At 46.2% G+C, this 15,115-nt stretch overlaps 1 protein-coding gene across 1 annotated transcript in view; it reads left to right on the top strand.

The window, feature by feature from the left end:
* Positions 1-657: 657 nt before the first annotated feature.
* The window catches only part of TWIST2 (twist family bHLH transcription factor 2), a 36,809-nt gene continuing 22,351 nt past the window's right edge, over positions 658-15,115 (top strand). Inside the window, exon 1 of the mRNA XM_082055612.1 lies at positions 658-1,422. Coding sequence (XP_081911738.1) covers positions 911-1,393 — 483 coding nt within the window. The 5' untranslated portion in view covers positions 658-910 and the 3' untranslated portion in view covers positions 1,394-1,422. The remainder of the gene's footprint in view (positions 1,423-15,115) is intronic.

Raw genomic sequence — 15,115 nt, 5'->3', positions numbered from 1 at the left:
CCCAGCTGCTCCCAAACCTCCATCCTCCCCACAGCTCAGCATGCCCCAGGGAACTCCTGCCACCCCGAGGTCACCCCATGGGACTGGGAGGCATGTTCCCATCCCATCTCCACAGGGCTGGGGTTTGGAGAGCAGGGTGCCGCAAGGAGCAGCAGGGCATTGGTAAGAACGCCAGCACCAAGGGTTGCAAAACGGGGCACCGCTTTGGAAAAATGGGGCACATTCTTGGGCGTGCAAGGGCTCACGTGCCCTGCACCCAATTCAGGCAAGGTACCACTGCAGCCTCGTCATGCTGGGAGTTGTCCCCTTGGCAGCATGGGCTGGGAAGCAGCCTGCAAGGGCTCAGCAAGCAGCCCAGCACCCCAAAAAACCCTGGTGGGGATGTGTGGGGGTGGTCACCCCAGAGGGGTGCTGCAAATTCAGCTTCTATAGGGATGGGGGTTGGGGTGGCAGGGGGTGGTCACCAGCTATCTTTTATTCGAGGTGCATTCCCAAGATTTTAGTTAAGTGTAACATAAAACTGTGAAAGTTTAGCAGGGGAAAAGCTTTCCTCCCACTGACCTGGCCGGCCAATCAGAAGGGAGCCCCGCACCTCCCTCACTTCTGACAACTATTTAGCAACTGAGCTCAGCTAAAGTTTCCAAAAAGTTAGAATAACTTCCTCTCTCCAAGACCTCAATTTTTTGCACAACCCCGATCCTTGAAATAAGAGCCCTTCAAGCAACCTGGAAAACGTTTGGTCAGCAAAAAAAAAAAAAAAAAAGAAAAAAAAAAGGCAAAAAAAAAAAAAGCCCTCCTGTTTTTCCAAAGGATCTGTCTCAGGAATTTAAAGCACATTTAAGACACACACACACTCACATAACATAAGGAGGGGGGGAAAGTCTCTTCCCCTCCCCTTCTCGCAGAAAGCATGGAAGAAAGCTCCAGTTCTCCTGTTTCCCCTGTGGATAGCTTGGGGACCAGTGAAGAGGAGCTGGAACGGCAGCCAAAGAGATTTGGCAGGAAGAGAAGATACAGTAAGAAGTCCAGCGAAGATGGCAGCCCCAACCCAGGAAAGAGGGGGAAAAAGTCCAGTCCCAGCTCCCAATCTTATGAAGAACTACAGAGCCAAAGGATCCTGGCCAACGTCAGAGAGAGGCAGAGGACTCAGTCACTCAATGAAGCTTTTGCCGCCTTGAGGAAAATCATCCCCACTTTGCCCTCTGACAAACTCAGTAAAATCCAGACCCTCAAGCTGGCGGCGCGGTATATAGACTTCCTCTACCAGGTGCTACAGAGCGACGAGATGGACAGTAAGATGACGAGCTGCAGTTACGTGGCTCACGAGAGGCTGAGTTATGCCTTCTCCGTATGGAGGATGGAGGGAGCGTGGTCCATGTCAGCCTCCCACTAGCCACCGCCCGGGCCAGGCGAGCCCAGCTGGTAGGTACCAATTTCTCTTCTCCTGGATGATGCTCTGTGTCTGCCTGGCTATGGGATGAGGTGCCCGCAGTTCTCTGCACCAGCCCGGCTTTGCCGCGGGGCTGGGGAGATGTGGCATAGCTTGGTGGGGTGTGGAGATGCTGCCGGGCAAGGGGTTTGGGGCCAGCGACCTGGAGGTGAGATGGGCAGCGCGGATGTGTCCTGCTGCCTCTCCCACTCCCCAGGGCCTGCAGAAACTTAAGACTGAAAAAAAAAAAACCACTTCCAGGCAGGCAAAAATCAGATATACCCTATTTAAAAAAAATAAAATAAAATCAGTATATGTTTCTGCTTTGCATAGACTGGGGAGCTGAGAGATGACCAGTATTAAGATTTGGCTGATGAGGGACAAGGCGGTGGGGGAAACCATCGTTGCATGAGATTTGCCAGAAAGCGCTGCTTCAGGGAAGGGTTTCAAGGGAGGAAAAGGCAATCTGTAAAACAGACTGACAAGGGGATCTGAAACAGCTGCCACCCCACTTCATGGGCGGCTGTGCCCAAAAAACCCAGTGCTGAACCAGTGGTCCCAGGGCAGCTGCAGCCTCTCCTGGCCAGGGGTACCAGCGGGTCCGTGGGACCCAAGCGGGGTTCAGCCATGAGTTTGCCCCAGGTTGCGTTTGTCTTAAAAGAAACAAGCAGCAGATGTCGGCTGCAACCCCGGGCTGTGCCCCTTCCTCCTCACACAATAAAAACCAAACAAATATAGAAGAAACTTTGCCAGTTTTTTGTATTTGTTTGGTTTCCTTTCCTCAAAAGGCTGGTAAAGCAAAGGCTGGTGTTAGACTTTTGTAGACTGGGACTTAATTTCTTATTTATTCTCAGCTCTAAATCCTTCCCTTATCGTTTTCCATTAGCAGAAACCTACTTCCTCTCATGTTGCCTTTCATAATATTCGGGGAGGGAGGAATAAACAGTAAGAAAGGGGGAAAAAAGCCCTTAGTAACACCCTCATCTCCAGCTAATTAAGCAGAGCAGCTCTGTGTTGTGTCAGCCAGAGTTTGCAAAGGGCCAGTCGCTCTCTGGGGCTCGGTACATAAAGCAGAGCTCGTGAACCCATTTCACCCAGCAAACACTCAAACGGGAATTTCCCCCCCACCCCCTTGTAACACCGTGCGTGATGCAAAATGAAATTTCATCATGCAGCAAATCGGCTCCTTAAAGAGGAAAAGAAAGTTTATCCCAGCCCATTGGCCAAGCTTTTTTAAAGACAAATCTATCTTTGCTTTAATAGCAATAAATGTCTCATATTAAAAAAAGCTTCATGCAACTACAGTATTTTGGCTTTTTTCAAACAAAAAGTGTTCAACCACGACTTATTAGTGCTGTAAAATGCTGAGTAAAAACCGTTTTAGAAACCACTTCAAGTAAATGTTTTACTTGTGTCTTGAAATGGTTTGCATTTTGGTGCTGCAATTAGGGTTTCCGCGCACTCTTCTAGGGAGCTCCAAAAATGTTAAGCTGTTCAAAAATTGGTTATTCCATCCATTGCATAAGCTGCCTGTTGTTTTAGTTTTGTTTAAATAGGTAGTGCTGCTGTGGTGGGTTTTATGGCTATTGCTGGCGTTACTATTTTTTGCATGCTGTGCGTTAATTTAAACGCAAAAAGCCCAAGTCAAGTCACTTTTTAAAAGGATAAACCCTCAGTTTATAAAATAGAGTGCCTTTTTCCCATAATAATCTGACTAAAAAAGCTGCAGCAAATAGATTAAACTAATACACACGCAAAAAGCCAGGCTCCTTGTCAAAAACAGATGTAGAATGTCTCAAACACATATTTCTTCAGCGGTTTAGATTGGCTGAATAGTAAAGTGCTGGGATGGAACAATGCATTTATTCTGTTGTCTCCCAAATGATGTGCTGCCATTAGCCAATGATGTTTTAAAAACTGTTATCTAATATACAACCATTCCTCGCTCTCACACAGCACTTTAGCAGCAAAACCTGCTTCTTTTTTTTTTTTTTTTTTTTAATATTTAAAAATCACTGTTGTTTGAATTATTATTAGAATTTCTCCAATGAGGCAGATATTATTTGTGGATGCCCAGATTGTCCCTAAAATAAAATGTCCCTAAAAGAAAATGAGAGCGACATTCCGGATCGCGTGAAAAACCATATATAGAGCCAAACCTCGATGTGTTTTCAGTTTGTTTCAGAACGAATCGGTATTCGGCGTCTTTGCCACAGCTCCATGGTTAGAGGTGGCTTTTTCCTCGGTGTTTGCGTATCCTAAGTAGGAAGGTGGTCTTTCCCCTGAGCCCTCGGACTTTCCCCTCTCGCCTCTCCGTTCTGCGCCTGTGTCTGCACGCACACGTGCGTGCGGTTGAACTGTTGAAAATGTTGTTGACAAATGGCCTGGTGTGGTGCGGTGTCAAATTCTATCGTTTATGGCAACAAAATTTACATCTGCCAGCGTTAAAAAAATTATATCTATATATCTACATACAACAAGATTCTCAAGAAACCCTCTAAAATGGGCAAACTGAGGTGGGTGGTGCGTCATGGACTTCTGCGTGGGTCTGTCACGGCCAGAGTAGTTTTTATGTATATCAGGGGAGCAGTCTGTGCAGTCTCAATGGCAAAAAAAAACCCAAAAGCATTAAGAAGTAGTTATCCGAACGTGGGATCAGCTTATGCCTTTCCTAGGGAATGGCGAGCCCTGCAAACATTGAGTGAGCACGAGGGGTGAGCTCTGCTTGGGCTGGGTTGCCGCAGCCATCCTCTCTTTTCCCTAGGTTTTGGGGAGAGATAGGCAAGGAAAGGTTTTCTCCTTAAAAGAACAATTGTTCCCACTCAGCTGCAAAAAAAAAAAATAAATAAATCAGAGGAGCTTTCTGATTAGAAAAAACAGAGCCTTGGGAACTGGTAAAATGCCACCTGGCCTTCACAAATGCCAGCAGGTCACTGCTGCTCGCTCCTCTGGCCACGAGAAGTTTTCCTGTTCTGCTCCGTGTAATTACAGACAACTCACTCCGGTAGTTTCAAGAGAAGCAGGCGCAGCTTTGCGCTTCGATTAGTGTAAGAGGATGTTTCAAAAGAGATGCAAAGTTGAGCCTTCCTACCCCAAATGTCCCCATCCTCATCCCCGGCACCTGTGCCCCTTCCCTTGCAGCCGCTTCTCTCTTTTTCCTTCAACGTGTTCAAGATGCTCTAAACTTTAAAAAAAAAAAAAAAAAAGGCAGAAAAAATATGTTTCTTGCTATTCAATTTAATAGGAAAAATACTGTCCAACCAGGATATCAGGAGCATCAGCAAAGCGTGAAGGCCAATATAGCCCCAACCCAGTAAGACCAGTCTGCCAGCAACCCCCTTCTTCCCACTCACCACAGCAGGGTTTGGGATGGACCCTTTGCCTCCCCCTGGGCTGGCACTGACACTAGTAACACCTTTCTCATCCTTTTGTGCTGGAGAAGCCACGTGCAATGTGTGTGTGTGATACACAACCATCTCACCATTGCCCCTTCAGACTTCTAAGAGCTGTTTCCAGTGTAAAAAGCTAGCATCCTATTTCATTTTGTCCTTAAAAGAAGCAAACAGATGTTATCTCCGTTGGCCCTGGGAACAACCTAATTCTATAGTTTATGAGAGCAGTACAGCTAACCGGGGGTGTTGTGACACTGGAACTAAGCCCTTTTTGTCCCAAAAGCCCAATTTTTTTATACGCATCCTTAGAAAAATGTAAATATGTTTCCTTGACAGGAAGGATTGTAAAGTTTGGTATTTACATTAATAGGCTTGTAGAGTAGGGGTTTCGTCTTAGTACATTTAAAAGCCCAGCAAAAAGCATTTTGGATCTTCTGTTTATGTTTGTGTCTTTTCTTGGGAAAGAATAAATCTGTTACACAGCGGACACCAAATACATTGCAATCAGCCAGAAAACGCTCAGGCTCAGAGATCTTTGAACGAGAGGGTGCAAGGGAAAGGGTCCAGAGACGGAGACATGCAAAAGACAAATCTGCCATGGACCAGACATACATAAACTAATTACTGATTGTAAAGAGTTGGAGACAGGCATGGTGGAGGATAAATGTTGGATCAAAACCGAAAGACCGCTTAGAAGAGCAGCAAAAGCATGTTATTACTTAATCCATCAGAGCCTGGGCTGCGGCAAAAGTCCTATCGAGAGATGTGCAATGAAGGGTCATTAAGGGAGCAGTCAAGACATACATTTCAGCAAAGCAGACTAATTTGTCTCTAAATTAGTCATCCTCACACCAGTCATCTGTGCAAGAGGAGCTCTAATTTTAAAGATCATACAAAGCATCCTCATTAAAACAAAGGGGAAGATGGCAATGCTGTTCCTTCACAACCTCCCTTCACTTCCTTCCTTCAGTACTTTTCTGGACAATTTTGATAGAGTCATAGGTAGCAGTGATGAATTAGCCTTGGAGATCACAGCAGCCTCTTACAGAGTTGGGACAGATCCTGTAACCACTGCTGAAATCTCTTTTGGGGACATTTCTTGTCACTCTTTCCCCCTAGCAATATAATTATTTTTATAGCTGTAGCTCTGAGAATCATTTCCATGTGGTTCAGCACAACTTTGAAATCTCCAAGCCTGAAATCGGCAGAATTTATATCTTGCTGCCGAGCCGTAGGAATAAGTCTGATGAGGCCATGAACGTTTAAGGGAACGCCACCACAACCCCGAGCACAAACAAACCTTGACATGTAATCAGGGAATTACAGCTGCTGGTCGGGGAAAGCACACATTTGGGGTAGTTTTTTTTCCTTCCCCCTGTCTCCAGGCTTAGCAGAAGATAAGTGTGGGGGGGAAAGCTGATTAAAATAAAGCGCTGTGCCATTAAAAACTTCCTCAGCTGGCTCTGAGCAACCTTGCTGCTCCTTGCTAGCTGACAATCCCATCAGACATCTCAGTGTGTTGCTCTAAGTGACTTGGAGAGTACTACACACCATCACTTATGATTTAGTTCTTTGACAACTTTGAAAGCAAGAAAAAACAAGAAGTCCTCCAGCTGGATACTAGCAGCTTCGCGCTAATTAATGATTAGTTCTCAAGAATTAAAACAGTAGAAATATGTGCCAGGGAAAAAAACAAAAAAAAAACAAAACAAAAAACTCTAGGCACCCCAGTATTTAATTAGATTTGTAGTTATAGAAGATGACCACTCAGCAACAACAACTAATAATACGCAAATAAATTAACTCAACCAGCCACTAAATCAAAGCAAGCCAGCCCTTACCCTTATACCCGTCTCTTTAACCACTTCCATACCAGCGTCCTCTGGCCCTGTAGCCAGACCTGGCCACCAGGAGCTGGTCCACCCAGCCGATGTCAAGACACAGCAACTGTGCCACCGCAGCCAGCTTCTGCAATTCCCTTGTCCCTCTCCTGGCAAGAGGAGCCAGTTAAACACCGAAGATGCTCTTTTCTAGCAAGTCTCCCCTCAGCTGGGCTCCGTATGCACATTCACGGGTGTACAAGGTGAGGATCAGGACTCTGATAGCTCTTTGGGATGTGCTTCTCCACCTGCATTACCATAGGGCTTTCTTTAGAGGGCTGACCAGTAAAATAAAGGACCTGCTTTTGAATTTTTTCTGTTATCTGTGACCCTTAGAGTTTGAGGCTTTTGGCATTTAGCAGTAAAGGGGGTTTTCCCTTAGAGGCGGTAAAAAAAAAGAAAGGAAGAAAAGTCATTTTCCTCTGAAAAATAAGCCATCACATCACGGGAAGCAGCATCAGGAACCTGGAGACATGAGCACCTTGCTGGAGAAGGGTGCAAACGGGACACGGAGGCTATTGGCACCACTCCTGCACAAATGTTAAATAAGCAACAACTGTTAAGCCCTATTGCTAACAGAGGGGCCATTAGACCCCTGATCTGTCTGGAAGGTCTTCCTCGGGGTCTGAGCCTTTTACAGGGGGAAAACAGTATTTCGATCTAATTCTCTGAACCCCAGACAGGCAGCATGAACTCTCCCCCACACCAGCGGCCAGCGAGTATTTGCTCGTGCACGGACTTTCATCCTGCCCGTATCTCAATGGGAAGGGTGCAGCCAGGCACCTCAAGACCTCTCCCAGCAGCTTCGTTTGTGAGCCTTCATGCAATTCGGGATTTTTTTTTTGGGATAGGAGTTAGGCAGACACAGTCTCACACAGCTTGCAAAAGTGATCAGACATCAAAAAGAAAATAACCCTTGTACCCTGTGCTGTACCATGAACTGAAAGTGAGCTACAGTCCCTCATCTTCCTCCTGTGTTCTCCTCTCCATCTTTTAACTACAGCTTGGAAAACAGAAAAAGAGAGAATGGAGAAAAAGAGGCACATGTCTGCTGGTTCAGCTTGATATATAATTACTGGAAGATGTCCAGTAAGCCTGTGCTAGCTTTAATTGAATTCCTAATAAGATAATTTTGCCTTGTTAACTGCATCCCCAAGAAGCAGCTTTACTATTTCCTTAAGAGATGTTAGATCAGCCAAACGCACACTTTAAAATGCATGAATTAGGTTTCAGATTAATTTAGCCACCAAAAACCCTCATGCAGAAACTTAAGCGATTATGCCTTTAGTTTAAGCTGTTTGGGGCTCCTTTAAAAAAAAAAAAATCATACATTTGTGCTTAAATGTAAATAAACTTAATCACTTAGCTAGGAGACACGGAGGGATCGCGGCTGTACTGAGGCTCCTGTTAAAATAATCAGCTGATCCAGCTTGGAAAATTTGGGAAAGTGGGATGGAGCCAGAGAGAGGCTTTCACGCAGAAAGTTATATTTTGCGTGGTTGGGGGATTCCCCGCTGCGTTTGAATCCAGTGTCCACGACACCAAGCTCCGTAATAAAATTAAGCTGCCGGAGGGATCCCGCACAGCCACAAACACGCACATTTAAGACTGACCCTTACGGCATGTTTCGTGCGCACCGTGATGAAATCTTGCTGCGTAATATGGCTTGTTAGAAGAAATTCCTGGCCGGGAGGTGAGGCTCAGAAAACCACAGGGATGTTAGGAGGAAAAGAATGGCAAACAGGCTTCCCAGCATATGATTTGCTGTTAGTAATATGGTGGTTTATCTCTAGTTAAGAACAATAAAGGACTTTAATCCCTCTGCAGAAAGCACGCCTGGGGAGCCCTGCAGCACCCCTGTACCATTACCCCGCAGATGCTGTCGTGATCGTGCTCACCCCACAGCACAAATGACTCACCCTCACTGCGCTCGGGACAGGGGAGCAAAGCAGCGGCATTTCATTATTGAAAGGAAAGGGTGAAGTGCAGAGGACCGGCACCGAAATGCTGTTTTGTTACATCCAAACAGCCCCAGCCCGCTGCACGCTTCTGCAAAGGGGGATGTAAACATACATGGCACTTTTATGCAAGCGCTGCTCATTTAAGGAAAAGCTGTAAGCTCCCATTTGGGTGTTCAGAGCAAAGACCCCGGGAACAGCAGTGCTGCGGGCTGGGTTGTACACGCAGCATGGCCCAGGAGGAGCCCCAGCATCCGCAGGTGCTCAGCAATGCCACCCACCCCAAACACGGGGGGAAACCCACAGGGTGTTGTCCTCCCCAAGAGCACACCCTCATACCAGCATCACCACAGGCACAGCGGATTGCCCATGAGAAAAGCATCTGGGGCACGATCAAACTGTTAATCAAAGGAGTTAGGAGAGAGAAAATAGCTTCTCAGTGTGTCAAAACTGAGCGCCTGTCTCCTTGTCCCTCTCGCACACTTCCCACTGGGATACCCAGCGCCACCTCCATGGCACGTACACACCAAATTGCATCCCGTAGGTACCTTTTGCCAATTCTTGTGAGCTTTTAAGTCTTTCTTCCCGCAAAATGCCCAGGGTGGCTTGTCCTGTTGGCTGTGGCAACCCAGACAGAGGGTGCCACAGCACGGGGTGGGTGACAGGAATTCAGCCCATGCAAGATAATCTGCATGGAACCAGAGAGTTTTCAGCTATGGCAGCATTTTTGGGAATAACAGAGAAACACCACCATGAAAACTTCCCAACAAGATAGTGGTGCGTAAAGTTACATGATAAAGGCAGGCTAGATTAAATATTTTCTTAAAAGAAAAAAAATCTACGCATGCAACATTAATATGTATTTTTACACATTAGATGAGATGGATATTCTGCGTCTGTTAAGAAAGTTTATTATTTTGCCTGATGAGCTCAGGAAACTTCTGACATCGCTGAACTCTTTTTGCCGCCTCTAATTGCATGTACGATGCTTCAGGCACGGCCCTGCAATCTCCGCATTCAAAGCTCGCTTCCAGCTCAGTGGGGTCCTATGCACTGAAGAAACAGGTATTTTGTAAAAGGTTTTTCATCCTTTGCCATGAGAAGGGCTGTTTAATAGATTGCTGTTATTACCAGCAATAAATAATCTCTTTTTTTTAATACTAAATGGGTCTAAAATGTTCATTGTTGGAGGGGAGCTGAAGCACGGCTGAGCGTCTGGTTTCTCACCAGCTTCCCTGTAGAGAAGTGGAGAGCTTGGACTTGGGTTTTGGTGCAGAGAGGTGGTTCAAAGCACCGGCTTTTCCTCAGTTTGTACCTCAAGAGCAATGGAGATCAGGACATCCCTTTCCAGTGATTCCTTCGGAAATTTTAAAAACACACAATGTAGTGTTCAATATTTCTTGTGATAACTTAGCACGCGTGAAGGAGTAACTCACCACTGTTTTACGTGCCACAGAAATACCCCATCATCTCAAAATATAATTACGGGTACCCCCAGCCAACGAATGCTACATGCCCAGGGGGATGAGGATACAGGGTAGCATTTTCAGCCATAAATTTGGAGCTCAAAACACACCAATTTTCAATAACACTGAGTTAATGTGGAAATTTTATTTCTAAGCACTGTTATTTTGTAAACCAGGCAATACTTTCACTCTCAGTGGGTGGCAAAAGGTAAATATTTTAAAGTGGTTGAACAGTCAAAGGGAAACAGACATGGCTTTGAAAATTGTAGTTATGTCTTAGCTGTGAATTAAGTCAGAATGAAAGAGAAATGCCTCGCTTAAGAAGTGAGAGTCTTCAAATATATTTCCCTTTTTTGATACTGGTTTATTGTTCTCAAATATAACATTATTGGCCCATTTTCTGCTGCAATTTGAAAGGTTTTTATAAGTACCTCATAATGCCTGAGCAGGTATATACACAAGTCCTGAGAATGTTTATTATTAATAGATCTATCCATTCATCCCTGTTCCTACAGAAAATAAACCTTCTGTTTATAGCACATTCTGTGCTATTTCCTAATGCCATAATTTCATCAACTGCGCAAACCGCTCGCGCTGTGTTTTTGTTCCCCAGTGCCGCTTTTTCTTAATCTTCTATTTAAATGCTACTACACGAGTTATCACACAGCTTCAGCAACATTTGAAATTACAAAAACCTCTTTCTAGATAGGAAATCCATAGGCTCCCCCCTTGAATTAGTCTTCCGATCAGTCTGCTCTTCAGCTTTTATTTATTTCAGGCACATCTTTAAAATCGCACAGGCAGCCAAAATGTTTCAAAACGAGGGGCCTTTCAATCATTTCTCCTATGCCACGCCAGCAGACTCAATGCCTAAAGCTTTGCAGGGGATTTGATTACTGGGACTCTTCAGGGCACGGCTGAATTTGGAGTTGCTCCGTCACACTTTGTAGGCACAAATGCAGCCGGTGAGGCACCTGCGGCTCCGCAGATGTGGCAAGCTCAGCATTTGCAGCTGGTTCACTTCTTGCATGTGAGCTGGCAGTGGTATGGGGATGTCTGCCCCAGGGAAGGGAAAGCAGCCATGAGCACAGCCCAAGCGCTCAGCCCTTTCCAGGCAGTGTGGGGACCCCAGCCTTTAATTCTGGTCCCTCCCAGCCCCAGCAACTCCCAGCAGGACAGGAGCCCTCTCAAATTTGGGCTCTCTGTCTTCCTGGCTGCCAACACTTCAGCACAGCACAGGGATGCAGCACCATCAGGCTTTACTCCAGCAGATCCAGGGGACATCAGATACAGCTGAGAGGCAGAGGAGGCTGTTCCTCCCATTATCATTTTCTTAAGAAACTAAGATTTTTTAATTTTTTTTTTTTTTTTAAAGAAAAAGGAAAACAGGATTTGGCAGCAGGCAGAGGGTAGGGATCCCTGCCAAGGCCTGGACAGCTGTACCTTCTTCACTAGCAAGTTGTGTGATCAGCCAGGGCTGTGCTGAAAGCCAAGAGGAGTTACCATAGCTGCCACATTGCATTTTGCTGATCCTCCCTCTGGGAGACACCTTAAAGAAACAAACCCACCCTAACAGCTACGCCAGCACTCACACTCCACCGTGCATCAGAGGAAAACTATGGGTGACCTCTCAGGGTTCCCCCCCCTCAATCTCCAGCATTTCTGATCCAAGACAAGGGGACAGAAAAGGAGAGCAGTTTATACAAAACAATGTTCTTCCGTTTTCTGCAGCATCGCTCATGCACAGAGGCCACCCACCCCTCCCATTCATGGCCTCAGCAGCGCTCCCCATGGCTGGACCTTCCCAATGCCTTGAAATAACCCAGGAAACTGTGCAAAAGCCCCGGCAGGTCCAATGCTGCCTGGAGGCAAGCACAGCTCTGCCTCCAAAACAACCCACCCCAGCCTGTGCCATTGCCTTGCAAATCTTGAAGCTTCTGCCTGGTGGGGTCTTAAAAACAGCAGAAGGAAAGGGGCACATCAGGAGGAGGGAGTGAGATGTGATGAGCATGGAGGAGGTTTGAGAAGCACTGATGGGCTGTGCCCAGCTGGCAGCAGATACCTGCTGGGAGAACTCCTGTGAGTCCCAGGCAACAGCTGGGGGGAAACCTCCACTCCCTTCCCAGAAGAGCTGGTGACAAAACAAAAGGCACTCATTTCTTTTTCAGCAGAAAGTTATTCTTCCTTTTCTTTAGGAAAAAAGCAAGAGACCTATTCCCAGGTGTTATCTCTGCTCTGTCCCCTACATGACAGCCAGGCACTCACCAGGCTTCAAGATTTATTTTTAAGCTCATCAGTGAAACAATCTTCAGACCTCCAAAGCTTTCTTTCACATAACCTCCCACTTAACTTCTTGTTTCAATTATAAAGCTCATTTCCCTTGAAAACAACTCCAAAATATACTACCAAGGAGTTGTGCTTGCTCCAAAGCCATACTGAGGTACCCTGTCACCGAACTGTTGCGCAAACATACTTAGCTGTTCTCCATAACCTAGCAAACCCATAACTAGTAGTTCCCCAGGCTCAAAGCAATCTGTTTGATGGAAAAAGGCAGAAAGTCACAGGTGCCCAGCACAGCTTGCTCCTGGGCTCTTGCTGACTCAGCATCTGCAAGCACTAGAGGGCAGGATACACTATATTAAAGACTAAGGTGGGTTTGAGGTTCCATCCACTTATGTCCAACAGGGGAGCATGCAGGATATCTGGGAGCAGCTCGGAGCTGCCTCACTGCGCAGAGCAAGGAGAATCTGAATTTTGCACCGAGCACATTCCAGAGTGGTGATCATCAGGACAATCATCTCCCAGGTTATTTAATTTAGGGTCAGAATACAAAATGGCACCAGGGGCACTTTCCACCACAGTGCAGTCACAGCTGCCTGTTGCTCTGCCAGCCAAGTAATTCAAGGTAAAATGTTTTGCCTTGCAAGGGGGATGCTCCGAGCCATATTCACTGACACTATGCAGCACTTTCTGCTGAAAAGCATTTGGCAAATTCGTGCAGCAGGCACAGACAAGCTACCCTGCAAGTGCTGCAGCTCAGATTCTTGGAAAAACTGGCTTGGTGCTCAGCCAGTTGTCAATATACTTTTTCTATATAGAAAAACTGTTAGGATTTTTTAAAATATAATCTCATTACTTTCTATGTATATGATTAAAGCTCTACTGTCCTCATCTTAATAGGATATTTTAGACCAATTCCAAACAAAACAAGTACAAGTTTACTCCATTCCCTTATTGACAGCCACTTCAATAAACAATCAAACTTTTAAAAGATTGCTCCAAGCAGGTCATGCAGCACAGCCCTTTCATTAGTGAAAAACCTCATAGAATTGGCAGGCTTCAAGAGGAAGGTAATTTGTGGTCTAAACACAGGAAAAACCTCTCTCAAACCTCCCAGACCTCTTTGCAGGGAGGGCCTAATCCCACTTAGCAGCACAGTGGAGGCAGATACCTTGTGCCCGACTGCAGAAAATACTGTGGGCTGACAGCCAGGAGCAGCATGTTGCACCCTGCATAAACCATGGTTTTTTTCTGACATCACAACTTGTAATACATGATAGCAACTAAAGAGATAGATTGTGCAATGGCAAACCCCTTCCAGGATGCACCCTGTTCCTACTGGCAGATCAGCAAATGTGGTGCAGGAATCAGGTGTGATGGGCATCACTGCTGGCTGCTGGTACCCACAGGTCTGCCAGAAAGCATCTGCCCTTCACTAAGGGACTGAACTCCTTCACAAATGTAAAGGTTGGGGTGCTCAAAACCTGCATTTTAAGCTGGACCACCTAGAAACTGCATAGGAGAGCTTTCAGGACCATAATAAAAATATTGAGCTAGGGAGATGAATGGGACAAAAAAAACGCAAAATATTGCTGTTTCATAGATTTCTTAGCAGAAAATCATCAAGAGCTGTGAACAGAAAAAAAAATGGAGGTTTTGGTTGCAATTCAGGAGTGGAGATGTCTTGCTCCTGCTTTGCTGCTCAGGAAAGAAAAGAGGGTGTCTGCAATCATATACTTGGCTGCTGGGAAATGGGATGTTTTGCAGGGCAGTGAATTAGTAGCCCCTGCAGAGATGGTGGTCGAGGAAGGGTCCCCCACACTTGCTCCCACCCGTTCTCTGTTATCTCCAGCCTGTTTTCGCACTGCTGCTTTTGCATGGGGCTGTGCGTGCCTCTGCCCCACATGCCACGGGATTTTGGGGCTGGTTTTGCTCTCACCAGAGGTCCCTTGCATGGGCAGTTTATACCAGAACCGCTGGGCTAACTGTAGGGACAACAGCTCTTTGGTTACCATTTGATGTGCTGGAGCCAGCAGGCACAGCAGGCTCTGCTCTCCTTGCACCCTTAGCCCATCCTGGGGACACTCATCTCCACCATATCCCGAATGAAGGGGCCAGGCTGAACCTACTCCTGGTTCAAACCCACACAGTTTTGGTTGATTGGTGCCTCAGTTTCCCCTCTGAAAAGCAAATGCTAGTATTTTGAGTGCCTATTGCCTGTCTCCCATGTAGCCACCCAGAACAGGACCTTCCTACAAACAATGCATGTAGAGAAGGGATCCATATGCAACCAGACTGGTTTTTTTCCTCTGCCCAGCCCTGTGCCCCCCAGCCAGCCCATCCTCCTTGCTGGCTGTACCCCCACAGCACAGAAAACACCCTCTTGGTACCCTGTATTTTCAGGTGTTTTTTGCATCCCAGCAGGATCCGACTGCTGCCAAATGGACACGGGCTCTGCACTGAGGCCAGGCTGAGCAGCCTATCTACAGCAATTTATATGCATTTCACAGCTTCTCATTTCAGCAATGTAAATTGCAGATGTGCGCTTCAGATTTGGAAAGCGACAAAATGGAAGGAAAAAGGTTAAGCAGCTCTGTGAGTCACTCCAATACACAACCTACTGTTGATTTAGAAACTTACCTCGGCAGTAAATACAGAATAAAGTTCTCTAAACTGTTTAACCTTTTGTATTCTGTCCAGCAAAACAAAT

Source organism: Streptopelia decaocto (genome assembly GCF_964273445.1).
Source record: "Streptopelia decaocto genome assembly, chromosome: 6".
NCBI classification, from domain to species: domain Eukaryota; kingdom Metazoa; phylum Chordata; class Aves; order Columbiformes; family Columbidae; genus Streptopelia; species Streptopelia decaocto.
Note: the sequence above shows the minus strand (reverse complement) of the source record. Positions and strands in the feature narration are given on the sequence as shown.